The sequence below is a fragment of the Peromyscus maniculatus genome, chromosome 3, assembly GCF_049852395.1.
Source record: "Peromyscus maniculatus bairdii isolate BWxNUB_F1_BW_parent chromosome 3, HU_Pman_BW_mat_3.1, whole genome shotgun sequence".
Taxonomy (NCBI): domain Eukaryota; kingdom Metazoa; phylum Chordata; class Mammalia; order Rodentia; family Cricetidae; genus Peromyscus; species Peromyscus maniculatus.
The window spans coordinates 141,438,780-141,457,723 of record NC_134854.1 but is presented as its reverse complement, the minus strand read 5'-3'; the positions used below and the strand labels follow the sequence as shown (position 1 = coordinate 141,457,723).

Genomic DNA, 18,944 nt, shown 5'->3' with positions numbered 1-18,944 from the left:
GGCGGGGCTGGAGGGAGGAGGGAGGCCGCGCCGCGCTCTCGCGCCCGGTGTCTCCCTCTCGCTGCCTCTGCAGAAACAGCTCCCTGCCAGAACGGCGCTCGGCGCGGCGCGGCCCGGAGCGGCGGCGGCGCTTCCCGCGGGCTCGCCCTCAGGTGTTCGCGGCTGCCGTCGCCGAAGAACGCGGGTCGGGGCCTCTGGGCGATCGCCCTGGGCGGGCCGGAGACGCCTCGGCCCCCTGGCGGCTCGGGGTCCACCCAGCGCCGCGGGCCCGCCGCTCTCCCTCGCCTCGCCTTTGCGCCTCTTCTCGCTCTGCCTCTCCATTTATTATTATTTTTTTTCAAATGGTGTAGCCGCCAGAGGTGCGGTGCTAAATTCTTGGAAGGGGCCCGGATGTACTGAGGATGCATTACAATCTCACGAAAGGAGGCGGTAGTGGAAAGCAGCAGTTTTTGGTGTTTGGTGCAATAATGGGGATCAGGTAATCACCCGAAGGGAGCAAGAAACACTGCGGATCCACGGCTTCCTCGGTTTGCGCGAAAGCCGCCGGCCTCGGAGGAGGGATTCATCCAGACCCGCTCGCGGCTGTTGCTGCATTTCTTCCTCTTTGTGGCTTCTCCTTTCCAAGCAGTTGTTGGCCAATGGTCAATGAAAACACGAGGATGTACGTTCCAGAGGAAAACCACCAAGGTAAGCGAGACCCCAGCGCCGCACCCGGCTCGCCCGGGCTGCCCACGGCGGGCCCCTGTGGAGCGGCCCGCGCCGCGTGCGCGAGGGGCGCCAACGCCGTGCGCGGGAGCCCGCGGGAGCCGGCCGAGGAGCCGCCGTGCGAGCCGGAGCGGAAAATTCCCGCCCCTCCCCCTCCGCGGCCGGGCTTCTTCGGAGCATGTGGTTCCCATGAAATCCCGGGCGAGGGGGAAAGTTCCCCAAGTGTCGGCGCTGCCTGCATTTCTCGCCTTTGCCTCGAAAGCTGCCCGGCCGGTCGGCCGGGGCCACGGCAAGCTGGGGAGCGGCTGCTTCGGGGGTCCCTGGCTCGAGCGGGGCGCGGCGGGGGACGCGCCCGCGCGCGCGCGCGCGCATCCCGAGGAGACCAGTCCCGCGCCGGTGGCCCCCAGGCTGCCCCGCGTCCACTCTTCCCGGAGCCACTTCCTCGGGCAGTGCGCTCCAGGTCGCGGGTGGGGGCGGGGGCGGGGGCTGCAGCTGTGCGTCTCAGCGCGCCTCCTCGCTCTCCATCTCGGCTCCTCGGCTTCTCAACACCGCCCACCTCTCCACTGCCGTTGACCCCGAGCGAGCCCACGCCAGGTGTGTTCTTGTTGACACTCCCGTGTGGACTCGCACCTGAGGATGGAAGCGGCTAGCAGCCCAGGGATGTGTGTGGGCTTTGCTTTTTTCATGTTTTCAGAGAATCATGAAAGGGTGTGACTAGCTCCCGAGGCTCCATACTTAGTGTTTCTCTAAGCATCTCCATGCTGGGCATCAAGTGTCTCCAGCTCCCCCTCTGATGGGGAAAGGCTTTCAGGTAACTCCCCACTTCCTGGAAACTTTCTCCCTCTCCTCCTCAGTCCCTATCGACAAGTTATTTTCTGACATTGCTCAGTGATTAAGGTGATCAAGCTGAAGTGTCTTGTAGTCTCAGGACGCCCTTTCTCCAGGCTCTCTCTGCCTCTTTTACCGGCCCCTTTCTCTTGTTGCCTTCAGCAGCTACCATCACTCTTCCACATTGTGTCTTCCCTTGCCTTGCCAGGGCACCACTTCCCAGTGACTCCAGAGCCCAGCCTTGTAGAAGGAGTCCCAGGCCCGCAGCCCCTTCCTCCTTTCCCCTATCCTCACTAACTGGGGACAGGGCCATTGCCTTTGCGGATTAGGGCTGCTGGGGAGCTAGCTGCTTTACTGTCTGGTCTTCCTCCATCCAGAAGCTGATGTGGGGCCCCGCTCTTTCTGCTTCCCATCTTGGGTGGCAGTGTTGGGATTTGGGCCTCCTTAAGAAGACTTGTCAAGGGTCATGGATACTGGTCTTTCATGCCCTAAGGGCAACCCCTGTCTCTGAAGTACCTACCCTCTCCTCCTTCATCTGCCCTGGAATCCCTTTCCTAGCTGATGGAGTTCTGGATGGATTAGGAGGAGGACAGAACGAGACATAAAAGAAAGGGTGATATTTTTGAAGAGTGGGGGTGGGCTAGATCTCTCAGGTTCTGTCCATGTCCTCAGTCTAAGCAACTTGGCAGAGAACTCGGTAGTGTTGTCCTAGCTGTGACTACCGAGGGCAAGGCGTCTTTGGAAAACAGGTATGCCCATAGTTTGCAGGGGCGCCTGGTAGTGTAGGATGACCCCCTTCTTAGCTTACTTCCTTACTCTGATTCTTTTCTTTGGCCACTTGGCCTCTCAGGCCCCTTGCAGGGAGCGGGCATTAAATACGCCAGGGCAGCACCAACCCTACAGGTTCTGGAGAAGGGTGGAGGGGAAGTGGAGGGAGCCATGGCCGGGAACTCTACCTTTCCAGCAGGAAGCCCGCAAACACTATAGCAACCTGGATGGTACTCTCCCTCAGAGCTGCAGTGGTTACATAATTCACAGGAGCACTTTCGCCTCCATCCCCAGATGCGGTGCTTAGGTAAAAGAGCACCAGGGTCCTTGTCCCCCCAGGCCTCCCACCTGCTTTTCGCTGATTGGCTGGGCCTTCGAGGAGGGCTGGGGAAGGTGGTAGAGGTGGGAAGGACAGGCCTGGAGGAGTGTGAATATTTACAAGAAAGAAGTGGCTGGCTTAGTAACTCATGGGTGAGGAAACAGAGTTGGGGGCCAGAGTTTCAGAAGGCAGGGAGAAGAGGAGCCAAGCGATGACCTCAGAACAGCGGCGGTGACCAATCAGAGTGCAGAAGCAGAGAAGTTGCCAGGTGGCTGTATTCTTCTCTGCCGACTGGCTTGGAAGGACTGAATGTGCCTCCTTCCTGAAGCTTTTCAGTGGTGTGTGTGCACAGGGGAGTGTGTGTGTGTGTGTGTGTGTGTGTGTGTGTGTGTGTGTGTGTGGCTCCGACTGTGGAGGTCAGAGGCCAGCACCTTGAAATAACCTGGAAGCCGAGGAAGGGAAGGGCCCTGCCCTCAGGCTTCAGGCTGGAGGTTGGATCCCCAAGCTGTGCCTCACTTCTGGTGCCCTATCAGCTCTGGTCGCATTCCAGCCTTCCACTTTTCGGGACTGATTACCCAGTGTAGGCTCCAGCTAGCAAGGAAATTTCTTAATAGTCAACCATTGAGCACAAAAACATCAGAATGTCCCCTATCTGCTGGAGACAAGGCAGAGGGGAGGGGAAACGCACTGTGCTTCTCTTTTACACGACCTAGCCATACGAGAGAGTAGTAATTATTTAAAATAACGTAATGATATAACGACCGCAGTTCACTCTTTTCAAATGGTCTGAGAGCTGCACGACTTGCCCCTCAGCTTGTGACGGTTAGAAGAAGGCTTGACATCAATTTCTCTTTCTCTGCAAGTTACATGGAGGAAGCTGGAGAAAGGGGGCTTTTTTTGAGTTCCAAATGCTGTTCCTGGGAATGGTTGGGGTGCTTTTCAACATACTAACAGTGTAAGAGAATCAATGATTACTTATTTCCATAGAATACATGTAATGATGGTTAACAGATTACATAGGACTTCATGCACCTCACGCTGGGTGTTAGGTAAATACAGTCTCCTAAAATGATGTGTGTGTGTGAATTTAAATCTCCTATTAAGTAGAGACTCATTCTGGGAGAGCAGATGCTGCAGGATAACAGTGCTTTGTCAACATAGTGGTGAGCCACTGGGGCGCCCCTCCTTCCCCCCCCCCCCACTATCTCTTAGAGTCTTGGAAAAGATTTAGGTTTCATTAAATTGCCTCTTCTACCCAAGACTGCTTTGGGTGGGCTCTTCCGTGAATAGGATATACTAAAGGAACCCAAGGGGATACCAAATAGAGGTTTTTGAAGCCTTGCTGATCTTTGTCTTCTACTTTATAGTGTAAGTGGGAGCTCATAGCAAGGGCTTGGATGCACAATTGACTATAATTGACTTGCAGGAACAGACTCTTCAGGACTAACAGTAGAGCTGACTTCTGCCTCCCCCAGTAGGTGGCGCTGCAGGGCTTAGGAGTCAGGCCATGGTCTCCAGGGCCATGGAACTGAGGAAAGACATTGGGAAGATGGAGAACCCATTCCCTCATGGCCTGGTGCAGAGTACCTTAAAGACCAGCATGTGTCTCCATGGCACTATTCACCTGAGGCCTGGCAGAATGAAGGAGGCCCCCGGAGCCTTCCATGGAGCTTCCCCTTTGGATTGCTTGGCTACATTGCACTTTCTTACCTCAGACTCCTGTTTACCCTGGATATGGACAACGTCCCACAGAGCCTTGAGGGAGCCTTTGGATGGGCAGCTGGCCACATGCTGATTTCCTTCATGATTTGAAAGCGATAGTTTTAAAACTAGTGGGCCCAAGGTCCCCAAGCTAGACAAGCCAGAGGCAACCTGAAGTTGGGAACTTGGGGATGCTGACCTGTTTTCATCAGAGGCTCCACAGCATTTTCTTAACTTTGTTAGGGGGAGAACTAAGACAGCGGTGGGCACATTTCACAGATGATTTCTGCCTCAGCCATCTCCTCTAGGTTGGTGGCAGGAAGGAGCTGGAGACCTAGGTAGGAAGTTCCTGAGGTCCATTCAGTGTTGTTTTCCATCTCTTGACGTTCCTGTCTCTAGTTCTACTGCCCCTGGTTTTTGAGTTGTTCTGGCAGATTCTGTGAGGCCTGAGGAGCCTGGCTCAGAGGGCATGAGAGTGGCTGGTGGTACTCTCTTCCTTTTACAGTAACTGGGCCTGCCTGGTGTTCCAGCCCTGGGGGATGCAGGGGTTCCTGGCCAGCAGGCAGCCGTACCAGCTCTTTCTTGCCATCTCCTGAAAAATGAAGATGAGTTTACTTCAGTACCCACTAAAGAAAGCCCGTGGCCTGCTGGAGAAACATGGCCTGAAGACATTAGCAACAAGACTGATTAGCAAAACAATCAGTTTAGTCTGATTTTAGATTCTGTCTTCTCTGTTGCTTAAGTCAATGTTGGGCACTGTAGAGGACAGCATAACTTGAATTTTTTGAAAAAAAGGCACGGGGAATTGTATAGCGAAATACCAGGCGCTAAATACTTAGCAACATGCTAAACATTCTGCTAATGAAATGACATTTGGAGTCATGGCTATCAGCATTGAAATAATTTAGTAAACACTTGTTTACTCTTCCTCAAGGTTAGGTAATGAATAAAATAAGGAGTGACAGGACAGTGACAGAATCCCCCTGAGGGAAAATGAGATGGTTTTAGTGCCATTTCAAAGCCCTGTGCTTAAGCTGCAGCTAGGCCTCTTGCAGACAGAGCCAGAGGGTGGACACAGAGGTCTGTGGAGCTGAAGCCTGTGCGTTTGATAGACAGTTGGCTGCAGTTTGCCCCTGCTTTGCTGATCACATGCAGATGCATGTCAGGAGACCTCAGCGGACCAGAGCTGCTTCCACAGCTTGGAAACTCTCGGAGGTAGTCGCTTGTCATGGCAACAAGTGAAGTAGAACGGACTCTGGGTTGTCCCCATTTTTCTGCTGAATATGGGGCTCTGGGGACGTTCCAGGGCTTGGCTTATGTTCTCAATGTGTTTTATGTGGGAGAGGGATCCCAGTGGGGTGACTGGGGGGCCAGGGTCACCTCACAGAGGGTGCCGTTATGAAAAGACTGGTCCTTTAGAAAGTCAAGGTCCCAAAATATGACAGAAATGGACAAGTGGCCCTGGTGACTGAGCTGTCTGTGGGGTGTTTAGGGGAGGTCACAGGGAGGTCACAGGGGAGACACTTGCTTCTTGTGGATTCCTCGACTCAGCTGAAGAAGGGAGTTAAGGGTTCCTTAAGGAACAAGTCTGAACCTCGGCAGCCAAGAGTCCAGTGAGGGTTGAAAATAGACCCTTTCTTCCCCAGGGAACCAAAGCAATGGTTATGTTGGCTTTGGGCAGAGGATAAAGAAAGCAGGGATTGATGGGCAAGAACTTGGCCCCTCTGTCTTTATCCTTCCAAAGTCCCAGAAAAAATCTCCATGCTACATTAATTGCTAGATGGTCTTATGCTGTGTGGCTATGTGTGCATTTGCGTGTGTGCGTGCGTGCGTACATGCGTACGTGTACACACACAGGGGCAGGAGGTAGAATTTCTGTATTCATGCTCTTAGAAGGGCACATCAAGCATGGAATAAGTATGATGTCTCCAGAGTTTACTTTCTAGGCTCAAAGTATTTGATGAGTAAAGGAACCTTAGGAAAAATTCCCATTTTCACTTGAGAAAATAGAGGCTCCAAATGGGTCATTTGGGCTGGATGTGACTAGAAACTGTCCTAGGCTCTATTCCCCTCCTTCCCTGACCTTCTGAGGGCAGGGACGCACCTGATGCTGCTGTGTAGGGTCGTGCAATGAACCTCTCTACCTCTCCCTCTTCCTGGATCTCCTGCCTCCACTTAGGTACTGACTTAAATTAATGCCCGAGGCATTAGATTTTTAGAAACAGAGTTGAGGGGGGTGGGAGGTATCTATCATTGGAAAGGTTTAAAAATAATTTCTTAAACTGCAGAGTGAAAGTCCATATGTGTCCACAGAAACACAGAATTCAGGATTTTGCTCCCCCTTCCTAGTAGATGCGTCTTCAAGCTTTTTTCGTTTCCCATATGCACCAAGCTGCTTGGGTTGGAGAGGTACGGAGTATCAGAATTTGAGAAAACAACACACTGAAACAATGTTGACAGCATTTCCTAAGTGTTTCTGGGGGACTGAGACACTCCGGAATTTTAGAGATGAAAATGCAAGAACAAGCAAGAGGCTGAGTTAGGGTGACTTACTTAGTACCTCAATAGTGAAGGAAGAAGAGAAAACCTAGTTAAGATGGGTCTCGCGTTTTGACTTTGAGAGCTCTTCTTGACGCTGCTAGTCACCCTTGGTCGGTAAGATCCTAGGACCAAGGCTCCATTGGTACTGCTATTCCACCGTGAGAGGCAGGCCTGGGGTGGGGGTGGGGTTTCCTTATAGGGCCGGCTGCAGTGCTGTCCACCTTCCCAGGGATACAGCGCATGGTTCCCTGCCTTCAGTTTCAAGTCCGAAGTCAAATGGGTCAGTCTTCTGATGCGCGGGCTATGTATAGATAAAAGCGGAGTGGATGCTACTTGTTGCTGTGCTTTCTTTCCAATGTCGGGTTTCCCAGACGGCTTCATCACTGCCCTGTACAGAAAGACAGACGGCCTGGAAAGGAAAACTTTGCTTCGACAATACACCTTGCTTTTGGAAAGCAGATCAATTTCGTTTTTTTTTTTTTTTAAATGGCAAAAGTTCTGGTTGTTTGTAGATAAAGAAAGGCAGTCGCTTCATTTGATGCTTTAAGGCACTTACCAAATAGAGAAGGGCTCAAGTATCCCATTTTCAGTTGCAGGATTAACTTTTTAATTTCCTAAAATAAAAACAATCTCATCATCAAAAAGTATGCATCTACTTTGCACCTTGCACTGTCAGCCTCTGGTCCCAGGATCTGTAGAGCCATCCATGTTTTGATTCTTATGTAATGGGGAGAAATGTCTGTACTGAAGCATATCCAGCCTTTTATATTTTAGAAAGGGTCAGGAGCATTACCTAATAGTTAATGAACACTCAGTGTGTTCCAGGTATAATTCTCGGTGCGTGGCATGCTTGAGCTTAGTATAGTTCATCTTTATAATGAGGTGGGTATTCACGACATTCCCAGGAAGTTGAAAACTGTATCTGCTGGTGGTTAAAAATAGAACAAATAAAGTTTGTTCTATTACTTCTCCATTGTCAGTCAGCTCGCAGTTACAAAGTATCTGCAATAACCGACTTACAAAGAGGGGAAGTTCGTTCTGCTGCATAGTTTCTGTGACTTGTTGGCTTAGTTGCTTTGGGGTCTGTGGTGAAACAGGACATCATGGCGGGGAGCGTGTGTGGGAACAAAGTTACTTACCTCATGGCTTTGGGAAGCAAAGAGAAAAGAAGGAGCTAGAGTCCCAATATCCTCTTCAAGGGCAAGCTTCCAGTGACCTAACATCCTCCCACCAGGCCCTACCTCCTAAAGGGTTGATAACTTCAGAGATAGCTGAAAGCTGATAAGCAAGCCTTCAACACCAAGGCCTCTGGGGACATTTCAGATCAAAACTACAGCACTTCATGTGGGGAAGAATTGAAAGACAAATCTGCCCCCACTTTGGGAAAACGTCTGCAGTCCCATGGAGTGGTCCTCAGATTTGCTTTTGTTTCTGCTGTGAGGGTGTTGTGGATGAAGCGCTGAAGGCTGGGTCTTCAGGAACTGGGCATGGGGCTTTCTCTGGTCCCTTCTCCCTGTAGCCGTGTTCTGGCTAATGATTTAGTCCACAGTTTCTGCCAGTCTCTTTTGAGTCCTTCAGTTTAGTTAGGATTCGTTCTAAGCCTTGTTCTTGGATAGTGACCCTCTGGGGAAATAGGTACTCTACCCTGCAGCAGCTTTCTAGTACATTTGCTTGTCCTTGCCATGAACTCCCAGGACCATGCATTATATGTCTTTACTTATTCCATTTTGTTTGTTTATTTATTTGTTTATTTGAGACAGGCTGACCTAGACTTGCTATGTAGCTGAGGCTGGCCTTAAACTCTGGATCCTTCTGCCAAGTGCTCGGATTACAGGCATGTGCCACTATGCCTGGCTTTTCTTTTTTTTTAGATACCATCTTTGTTGAGATATAATTCACATGACATAACATATATTCACTTAACATAGCTTTTAGAGTATTTAGAATTTTGGAATTATCTCCACTATCTAGTTCCCAAAAAGCTTCATCTGTCTCAAAGGGAAGTCCTTACCCTCTGGTGGGCACACTTCAGTCCTACTCCAGGCCTTGGCAACCAAGCATTTACTTTTGTTTCTGCGGCTTTTTCTGCTCTATTGACAGCAATAATAATTCTACAGGTGAGTTCTCCATGCAGATAATACACAGTAAATGCATAAACATGTTGGAATGTTTGGGATAATCTGTATGAGTTAAAAGGTAGAGTCTAGGTCATTTTGGAGTGGGATTAACAGACAAAAACCCAGCATAGAAAAGGGGAATGGGCACAAACTCACACTCCTAGCCAAGAAGCTAATTTGATTTATACCTGCCAGGGAAGGAAAAGTGCATTTTTCCCAATGGAGTGTTACTGGGTACATTACCCATACTCCAGGGCAGGCCCCAAGCCCAGGAGTAGTTGGCCAGTGCAAAACAGATGTGTGTGTGTGTGTGTGTGTGTGTGTGTGTGTGTGTGTGTGTGTGTACTTTTGTTTTGGGTTGGCTTAGTGGTTTTTGTTTTTTTTGAGAGTTTTTATTTTTGATTTTCATCTTTTGTTTTGAGGGAGAGAGAAGTTTGGTAGGTGGAGACGGGAGGATCTGAAGGGAGTAGGGAAAGGGGAAAGAATGTGACCAAATTATGTTGAATGAAAAAAAAATAATAAAAAATAAAAAAATTGCAAAGAAAATAAAGTGGGTTTGAAATATTTTTGTGTCAATAATGCTAGGTCTGTGCGACTTAGAGATTAATATGATCTTTTAAAATCTATAGTGTAAAATCTGTAACCCAGCGGTGTTGACTAGATTCACAATGTTGTACAACCATCACTATCGCAAACGTCTTCATCAGACAGTATCTTCCTATGTCCCAGCTCCTTCCCTTAGTTTCATGGCATTGAAGCAACTTTCTCTCTGTATGAATTTGCATTCTAGATACTTCCTCTAAGTGTTTTTTAGCTGGCTGGCTTGCTTAGCAAAGTGTCTTTAAGGTTCAATCATACTGTGGCATGTGCCAGAATCCATTTTTTTCTTTTTGCTGAATACTCCTTCCTAAGTCCATCCCATTTTCTTTATCTCCTCTTCTGTTGGTTACTTGGATGTTTCCACTTGTGGCTCTTGCGATAATCCTGTGCTGTAGGTCGGAATACAGGCACGTATTTGATTTCCTTTGGGTCTGAACTTTAAAGTAATTGTGCTAGCCATCTCCTTATGTGGCTCCCCAAATTTGATTCTCTTTGGCTGAGAATATGGCCTTAGGAAATTCCACTGTATCAGGAGTGAGGGTCCTGTGTGCCACTGGGTGCCCAGCACCCATATCTGAGATTTGACATTGAGTGTTTAACAGTTGAACAGCTGCTTCCTGTTGAAGACTGGCCATCTCTGTCCAAATCCCCAAATAATGGACATCTCACCTCGAGTTCAGCTCTCACTTCCATGCTCCCTGAGCTCTGTAACTCAACAGGAAATGGATATTGGCAAGACAAAGCTGTTTCATCTGTTTCTGCTCTCTTCCACTCTCGGTAGATTGTGTGCATCAGTGTTGGCTGAGTAGTGCCATGTGGCCTGGTTGATGACGGTCGCTGCCTCTGGGGAGAATAGCATCTCAGGGCTCTTAGGTGGTGCATGCCAGCTAAGAATCGGATAAGGAAGAAGGCAGGAAATTGTGTGTGTGTGTGTGTGTGTGTGTGTGTGTGTGTGTGTGTGTGTGTGTATGTAGTGGGTCATGAAAAGAGGAAGGCATCAAAGGAGAGTGCCGAGCTGACAGACCAAAGGAAATAGTGGCATGTGCTGTGGGGTGATGAGCAAGTGATGCTGAAAGCCACTTTCCAAACTTGAGGTAATCATTAAGTTGGTTAACTGATTAATCATTAAAATGATTAGAAGCAATCATTTTACTTGAAAGTAAAAATATACTTATTGGACTTCTGCCTGTGGGTGCTGAACTTGGATGACGAGGAAAGAAGTAAGTGCTCATTGCTGCCTTGGCTGTGTCCCTGTGTGTAGTGGTGTATGAAGGCTTGGGCATGTGCTTTGACCCCCACATTAGTAGATTTCATGTTGTGGGGCTCTGCCTTTACTACCCTCCCTGATCTTGAAGACAGGTGCATCTGACCCTGTTCAGAGATGGAATGTGGTTGCAGTGTTACTTGGGTTTTTTCCAGGTTGATGTTCTCCTTGTCTCATCTGGCTTTAGGAGATATCCTGGGGTCACAAGTGGATTACCGTGACTCAGGACTCATGTTTGGTCTACATTGGACAGGATCTTATGCTCTGGTTTTCAAATATTTAAAAAGCAAAAATTTTGACCTATGCCCAGCTATCTGAAAGACCAGGAGATAAACTGCCTGTGAAATGTTTCTGAAAATGAGGTATCTCAGACCAGCTGTGTTGAAGACAATCCTAAACAGTTCTCCAAGCTTCACACAGAGTGGGATGGTTAGTTATTAACAAAAAGTCACAGGGCATCTGCTTCTTGCAAGGCAGTTTGTTTACAGGATCTCAGGCTTCAAGGGCTGCAGACATCCCTTTTACTAACAGAGATAAGACATCTGCCCACATACACAGACACACATACTCTTCAGCTGAATGGAAATACAGATTAGGCTTGGTGTTCCAAGAAGGTAAAAGTCTCTTAAAAATGGTCCAATGACATAGTAATAAACTGCTCCCTGAGTTTTTACCTTTATTCCCACAGATTAGTGTATCTCTTAGCCGTGTTCAGAGCCTATTGTTTGTATAGGTAGCTCACAATTGATACAACTGGTCAACCTGCAGAGAATAAGAGCCTGTGGAGTGCTCAGCTCTAAATGGGACATCTGTATCATACCCCTTCCTCCCAAAGTTCAGGGATCATCGAGGAAGAGGGGATATCAAGTTATAATAGTCAGAAGTAGTTGACATCTTCAGTAGAACAGTATTGCCAGACATAACAGCACCGTTACACACATGAACTCACTGGGACTGCATGCACAAGATCTGTACATGATCAGGCAGACCAAAATCTGAGCATGGCTGGAGGATGTACTCATGAAGTCCTACCCTTAGCTGAGGAGCTATTAGTAATTATGGCTGCTAAGGGGAAGGGAGAGTCAGTTTTCTTCAAGGATTTGGTCCCAGAGAGGGTATCCATGCTTCATAGGATGGCCCTCTACCCATGAGCATATAGGCAGCACTAAATGGACTTAATTTAAAAAAAAGTATGTTAAGTTGGGAATGAAAAGTAGTGGGGGCGGGATAGAGAAGCTGTTGCAGGGGAGGAAATGGGGTAGTGTAGTTGGTTTTTTTACTCTTTGGGGCCCACTACCTAGCTCACAGATAAATACACTGAGATTTATTCTTACTTATGAATACCTGACCTTTGTTTGGCTTGTTTCTAGCCAGCTTTTCTAACTTAAATTATCTCCTTTCTCTTTAATTATATTTTTCAGCTGGGCTTTTTACCTTTCTTTATTGTATATATCTTTCTTTCCTTCTTATTCCATTGTGGCTGTGTGGCTGGCCCTTGGTATCCTCTTCTCCTCTTTTTCTCGGTCCTTGCTCTCTTCCCTAGATTTTTCCATCCGTTTATTCTCTCTGCCTGCCAGCCCTGCCTGTTTCTCTCTCCTGCCTAGCTATTGGCTGTTCAGCTCTTTATTAGACCAATCAGATGTTTCAGGCAGGCAAAGTAACACAGTTTTACAGAGTTAAACAAATGTAGCATAAAAGAATGCAACACACCTTTGTATCATTAAACAGATATTCCACAGCATAAATGAATGTAACTCATTTTAAATGAATATTCCACAACAGGGTAGCTTTGATCAAAATGCATTATATGCATTATGAAATTCTCAAACACTAATTAATAAAAAGAAGGACCCAGTCTGGCCAGTTGTGATGCTTGTTGGTGGGAGCCTTGACCAGTTAGATAGAATGGGGCAGAGATGAGAGGTAGACATTCCCGACATGAAGAGCAGTAATGTACAAATGTGTTTGTGGCACAAATATTGAGTTTTAAAGGACCAGTTAGCTGAGTTTGGGGAGTATGCAGGGCCTGTATATATGGATGGGAAAGCATTTGGGGAGAACGTGCAAGAATGACTGTGGAGGGCCCTTGTCTGAGGCTGGAGCATTCGCTCCCATTTGGTAGACAATGGAAAGACATTCAGAGTGAGGGGTTGGTATGACTGAAAGGGAGGCAGGCTAGCCAAGGTTGTGGGTGCAGTCCAGTTCCGAGGCTCTTGGCATTGTCCATGCAGGACAAAAAGGAGAGGTTTCCCCAGTGCACAGCCTGAGGACTCCAGCATGTGTGCAGAGCAGAATGCTTTTTAAGAAGATGCTAGTGGATGGGTGTGGGGTGACGGCTCAGTCAGTCAAGTGCTTGCTATGTGAGTATGAGGACCCGAGTTTGGATCCCCAGCACCCATGTCAAGCCTAGTGCAGTAATAGGGATTTGCAACCCCAGTGAAGGGGGCAAGTGGCTTAGACAGGTGGGCCCTTGGGGCCTGCTGACCAGGTAGCTACTCTCCCCGAATCAGTGAGCTCTAGGTTAAGTGAGAGATGTTGTCTCAGACAATAAGGGGAAGGCTGGAGAGACAACTTAGTGGGTGAAGTACTTGCCATGCAGACACGAGGACCTGAGTTAGGCCCCAACAGGCATATAGAATACTGAGTGTGGTGGGGAGTAACTGTAACTTAGCGCTTGGGGGAGGTAGACACAAGAATCTCATGTTTACCTAGGCTTCCCGGCTAGCCCAGTCAATGGCTGAGCTCCAGGATCAGCGAGAAAACCTTGTTCCAGAGAGTCAAGACTTAGATCTCTCCCCACAGGACCACTAACAGCACACTCACAGGTGTGCCTGTGCATTCATGTTGCACACATGCACACACGTATGCACACACACACACACACACACACACACACACACACACACACACACGAAGGTGATAGTTGAAGCCATGGAAATGATAAAGTTGCTAGGGAGAGAACAGAGGAAGACTGATTCAGGGTTGAGGTGGAGCCCTTGTTGTTATAGGGCTAGGAAGAGGGGACAGTGGCAGAGATGGTGGCAGTGGTTATAGGGCAGGAAATAGTCTTTCTCCCGCAGGGTCGAGATGGCATGATGTTTCTGGCACCAATTCACTGTCAGTGTTGGATGAAGGGGATGGAAGGGATGGTGGGAAAAGTCCCTAGATTTGATGATTTGGGTATCATTTGGTTGTCAGTGGCCTTTAGGGTAGAGCTGCTGTCCAGTTAAACTCCGCACTGCAGAAGTGTAGTATGGAATTCTAGGACCTATCTTTCAAGGATTTTGGCTGGTGAGAAGTCATAGGATGGGTGGAAAGGAAGATCAAGGGACTTGCTGATGAAGGTCTGAGAGAAGAAAGTAGACAGCAGTTATGGACAGGAGTGGAACCGTGACCACAGGAAAGTAGGAAGGAGTCTACTTTCCAGCACAGGTACCAGCCATCAGAAGGTGAGAAAATATGGAGTGCTGTTGCAGGGAAAGCTGAAGCTTGCCCCTCAGCGCCCTCCGGAGGAGTGCTGGATGTGGGGGGGGGGATGGGGCAGATGGAATGGAGGCTGAGGCTGAGGAGAATGGAAAAGGCAACAGCCAGAGGGACTTCTAGGGACATCCAGAGAAATCACTAAGGCTTCCCAAGTCCCCGAGAGAGCTGGCTTGTTCTAGAGGCCAGCATTTCTAGAGAAAGGCTTCCCAGTACTGTGTGGCCAAGCGAGACAAGTGCTAGCCAGGCCAAATGGGCAGAAGACTCTGGCCCTTCCAGGAGACAGGGAAGTTAGAGTCAGCGTAGGAGAATTGGGGTGGCAGTGGCCAGGTGAAGTGGCTGGTGGGGTGGAGGGTCCCAGAACAGGCTGGCCAAGGCGTGGGGGTCTGAGCCACACAGCCTGCGTGCCTCTGCTCCCGTGGTCAAGTAGTCTGTTGACATTCTCTGGGTGAGTGTACAGGATAGGAAGGTTTTTACTGGGAAGCATGGAACACAAGATGACAAGCCTGGGCAGCAGGGTGGTTGCAGTTTCAGGAATCCTGTCCTCCAAAGGTCCATGTGTTAAAGATTGCTCTCTGTTGGTAATTTCAGTGTGGTGTCCCTTTAAGAGGTAAGGCATAGTGGGAGGTCTTTGGGTCATTGGAGGTATGCCTTCCAAGGGAGTACTGGTCCCCTTCCCCCAGCTCCTTTTTGACTTTTTGGCTATCAGGGGAGTAGATTTGCATTGCCATCCGCTTCTGACACTGGTCAAAATTAATGCACCAACCGACCATAGGCTGAAACCTCCACACAAACCAAAACAACCTTTTTCTTTTTGTCAGTTGGTTAACTTTGGCATTTGTTCCTGACACAGCTGCCTAGCCGTGGGCTCAATGGTGAGGTAGGATGTGTGTATAGGTGTACGTGTGTATGTAAGCACAAGTATGTGAAGATGAACTTCATTGGCCTCACACTTTGGCCTGCCCAGCATCATCTAGATGCTGAAACGAAGGTAGGGTGCATGCCTGAGAGATCTAAGGCCTGTTCTGTATGTGGAGGGAAGGAACTTAGGGACTGTGGGGGTGGAGGGCAAACCACAGTCACATGATGCTCAACCATCGAACGAACGCTATCTTGGAATGTGGACACAGACACAGGAGTCCTGTGTGACAGGAGAGAATAACAAGGTACACAGGGAGTGCCATCCTTAGGATCTTTACCTGGAGACTACTCATCCCCATCTTCTGCCCTGGAACTCCCATGTTCCTCATCAACACTGTCCTGGCTTTCAGCCTAAAGTATTGGCTTTCCCAAGGACCTGCTAGCCCACGTGGCATTGAAGCCCTATGGTTTTTCTATCCTTATAATTATAGCAAATATCAAATTCCTAAAAATGGAGCATTTTGTTACTTTTTCTTTATCCTAACCACCTTATAACACTGTGACCAAGATGTTGTGGCCATGGGAAAATCTCAGTTGGACCCCTTAAGATTTGCAACGCTTGTATTTTCCTGTAATTGAGAAAAGTATGTCTGGAGTGTTTCATGAAAAAGCATGAGTTTTGGATGCCAAGGACAATATTAGAACTCTTTGGATGCCATGGAAATATATTCTGCTGGAAGGCTCTGGGCTTACTAGTCTGCAGGAGGGAGTTAGTGGTCAGGAGGTACCCCTAAGGTCCTGACCCCATCTCTGAAATGTGTGCAGGGATCTGTGATTAAGGGAGAGTCTGACCAACATCATTAGTAGGTAAGAGGAGGGATTTCCCAGAAGTAGCTAAAGGGTAACTCCCAAGGCTGATACCTCTGAATTGGTGGTGGGAGGGTTGGTGCCCACACCTTCATCAGGTTTTCTGCACTGGCCAGTGCCTCTGGGTTGAATGGAGGGCAGTTGTGTCCTCATATGATGAGAAGTGTTGATTTCTTATTCTAGAAGCCAATCCGCACGTTTGGAGTGCCAGCCACTGTGAGAAGCACACATAGCCCACCAGCCTCAGAGCCTTGCCTCTTCTCCTCTGTCATGGTAGTGTGTAGGCAGGCTCGTCTGACAGCCTTGCTTGACAATCCTCCCAGAAACTGCATGGTCACTGGGCGGCCACCATCTCACCCTGTTGGGTAGGCTTCATCTGGAATTTTACTTGGCAGAATTTGACCTTATTCTGGTGAACCTCAAGGGCAGTGCTGACCCAGCTCTATCTTGTGCTGGGTCTGGGCAGTAATTTGCTTTGGGATTGTCCCCCACCCCCAAATCTAGTAAACTTGGGCAGAATGAACTGTTTTCATCTGAGAATGTCAGTTGTGAATTGAACTTAGGGTCCAGATGGACAGATTATCTCCATTTCAGCTGCTGTCACATTAGACAACTGACTTTGGCATTTCTTTGGAGTTTGGCTTTCATAAAGCAAAGGAGAAAAAGAAATCCAGAAGACAGTGACCCAAAGAAATATGTACTTGTGTGGGGAGAAGAAGAAGGGTGTGCTGAATCTCAGAAGAGGGGGGAGAAGCAGAGGCATGGGCTGGGTCCCAGCAAGGGGGTGGAGGAGGGAGCAGAGGGATGGGCTAGGTCTCTACAGTGGTAGGGTGGGTGTGTAGGGGGGTGGAGGAGAGGGATGGGCTGGGTCCCTGGGGAGGGGAAGCAAAGCGATAGGCTGGATCATTGCAGGTATCTTGGCTGTCCCAGAGAGCCAGGGCCATCCCAGGCTGTTCTTGGGTCAGTTTATTGGCTAGTACAGATAGCACTTGCTAAGTGGCTATGTTTAGGTTGTGATTGGTTTGAAAGAGGATAAGCCAGGTATGGGGGCTGTAACCTCAGCGTTTGAGAATCTGAGACAGGAGAATCAAGGGTCCTAGGACTGGGGCTGTGCTGTCTTAAACAACACTAGTCTGGCTACCTAGGGAGAGCCTGGCTTAACAAGCAAGCAAGCAAATAAACAAAACCAAGAGAAAGAAGGGAAGGAAAGGAGGGAGGGAGGGAGGGAGGGGAAATGAGAGGAGAAATGGCTATAATGAAGGTCATTTAATTTGTGTTTCCCAGGCCTGCAAGTACTCCAACAGTCCAACAGAAACTCTAAACCCAGAACTCTTAGGGACAGGTTCTAAAACGCCCCACCGCCACAAATTCTCCACCACAAAGATTTGTGTGCAGGAGTGTGTGCATTCATGTGCATCACTTAGGGGTGAGGCTAGCAAAGTGTGTGTGTGAGAAGAGTGAGGCTTAGCTTGGAATCCCAGAAAGCTTGTTGTTGTAGGTGCAGCCATGTCTGGAAGTAAGGACTTTTATGTTTAGAGGGACATTCACTTAGGTTTTGTCATTGTGGTTTTTGGTGTATTTGGTATTTACCTTGTCAGTGGTTCTGAACCCTCCTTGCCCTGCCTCCCGTTTATTTAAGAACCTGTTTATTCTTTTAAACCTATTCATGATGGGCCATTTGAGAATGTCAAAAGAAAGAGAAAATCTTGTGTCTGGTTCCTTTTGTATTGTCAGCTGCAGGGGGAAACTGTAAAATGGACTCTGATGCTGAAAGAAGACTCCTGAGCTGAGTTTACACTAAATGTTTTGAGGCTGAGCAAGAAGAGTGTAAAACACCCCTCTCTAACTTGCAGACCAGTACCAGAGGGCTTGGAACTTTAAAGGTGTAGGACTTGCATTCCTTTGTAGCTCTGCCTTCTTCCTTTAAGACAAGGTCTTGTGTTGAACTAGAAGCTCACCCTTTTGGCTAGGCTGCTCTTCCCGACGTTGGCTGCCTCTGCCCCATGATGCTGAGGTTATAGACATGTGCAGCCATCCCCAGCTGTTTCCGTGGGTGCTGGGGATTCAAATTCAGTTCCTTAAGCTTGCACAGCAATCTCTTTACTCATGGAGCCATCTCCCTATCCCCTGACTCATATTTCTGTGGCTTCGTGTATGAAACTACTGAGGGACGCTGATTCAGAGTTGCTTTGTCTTATATGCAGTTGTGGTGACTAAGAAATCACGCCCACTTCTTAGAAAGTCTTAGGGAAGGTGACTTCCTGCATCTTGCATTTCTTCCTTCTGGATTCTTAACACACACACATAAATGCACGCACACACGCACGCACGCACGCCCGCATGCTGACACACACACATTCTATATATGAGGGTTTGTATGTATGGAGGTACATGTGTGAGCATATGTGTGCGGCTACCACTGAGCTATATTCCCAGCATGCCCAATCCCTCTTTTTTTTCCCCTGAGACTGAGCTATTAGGATTATCCAGGCTAGCTTTGAACTTGGACCTGGGCTCCCCCTGTCTTAGCCTCCTTAGTAGTTGAGATCACAGGCCTGCAATACCCAGTCCAGGGGCTTTTTTACTCTGGGTTGATAGTTTAGACAGGTATAGAACTGTGTCAAAAATTGTTCTACATCACTTTAAAGATATCTCACTGTTTTCTGGATCCTGTTGTTCCATGAAGTGTCTGCTCTTGGTGCTATTCTGAAATTTTAAAAGATGCTGTTTTTGTCCTTAACAGTTTTATAGTGTTGTGTTACGTACAAAGCCTTCATTGGCAGCTTACTCGGACTTGGTGAGACTTCAGTCTGCAAACTCATATTGTTCATTAACTCAGGAAAATTCTGCAATTATCTATTTTCTTATAAAATTACACATAATACCAGATATA

General features: G+C 48.3%; 1 protein-coding gene across 44 annotated transcripts in view; it reads left to right on the top strand.

The window, feature by feature from the left end:
• The window catches only part of Cacna1c (calcium voltage-gated channel subunit alpha1 C), a 658,960-nt gene that overhangs the window by 101,599 nt on the left and 538,417 nt on the right, over nt 1-18,944 (top strand). Inside the window, exon 1 of one of the 44 annotated variants that reach the window (XM_076567736.1) lies at nt 295-687. The exons of the other annotated variants lie outside the window; for them this stretch is intronic. Coding sequence (XP_076423851.1) covers nt 639-687 — 49 coding nt within the window. The 5' untranslated portion in view covers nt 295-638. Of the gene's footprint in view, nt 1-294; nt 688-18,944 lie in introns of those variants that run through there. 44 annotated transcript variants of the gene reach the window in all.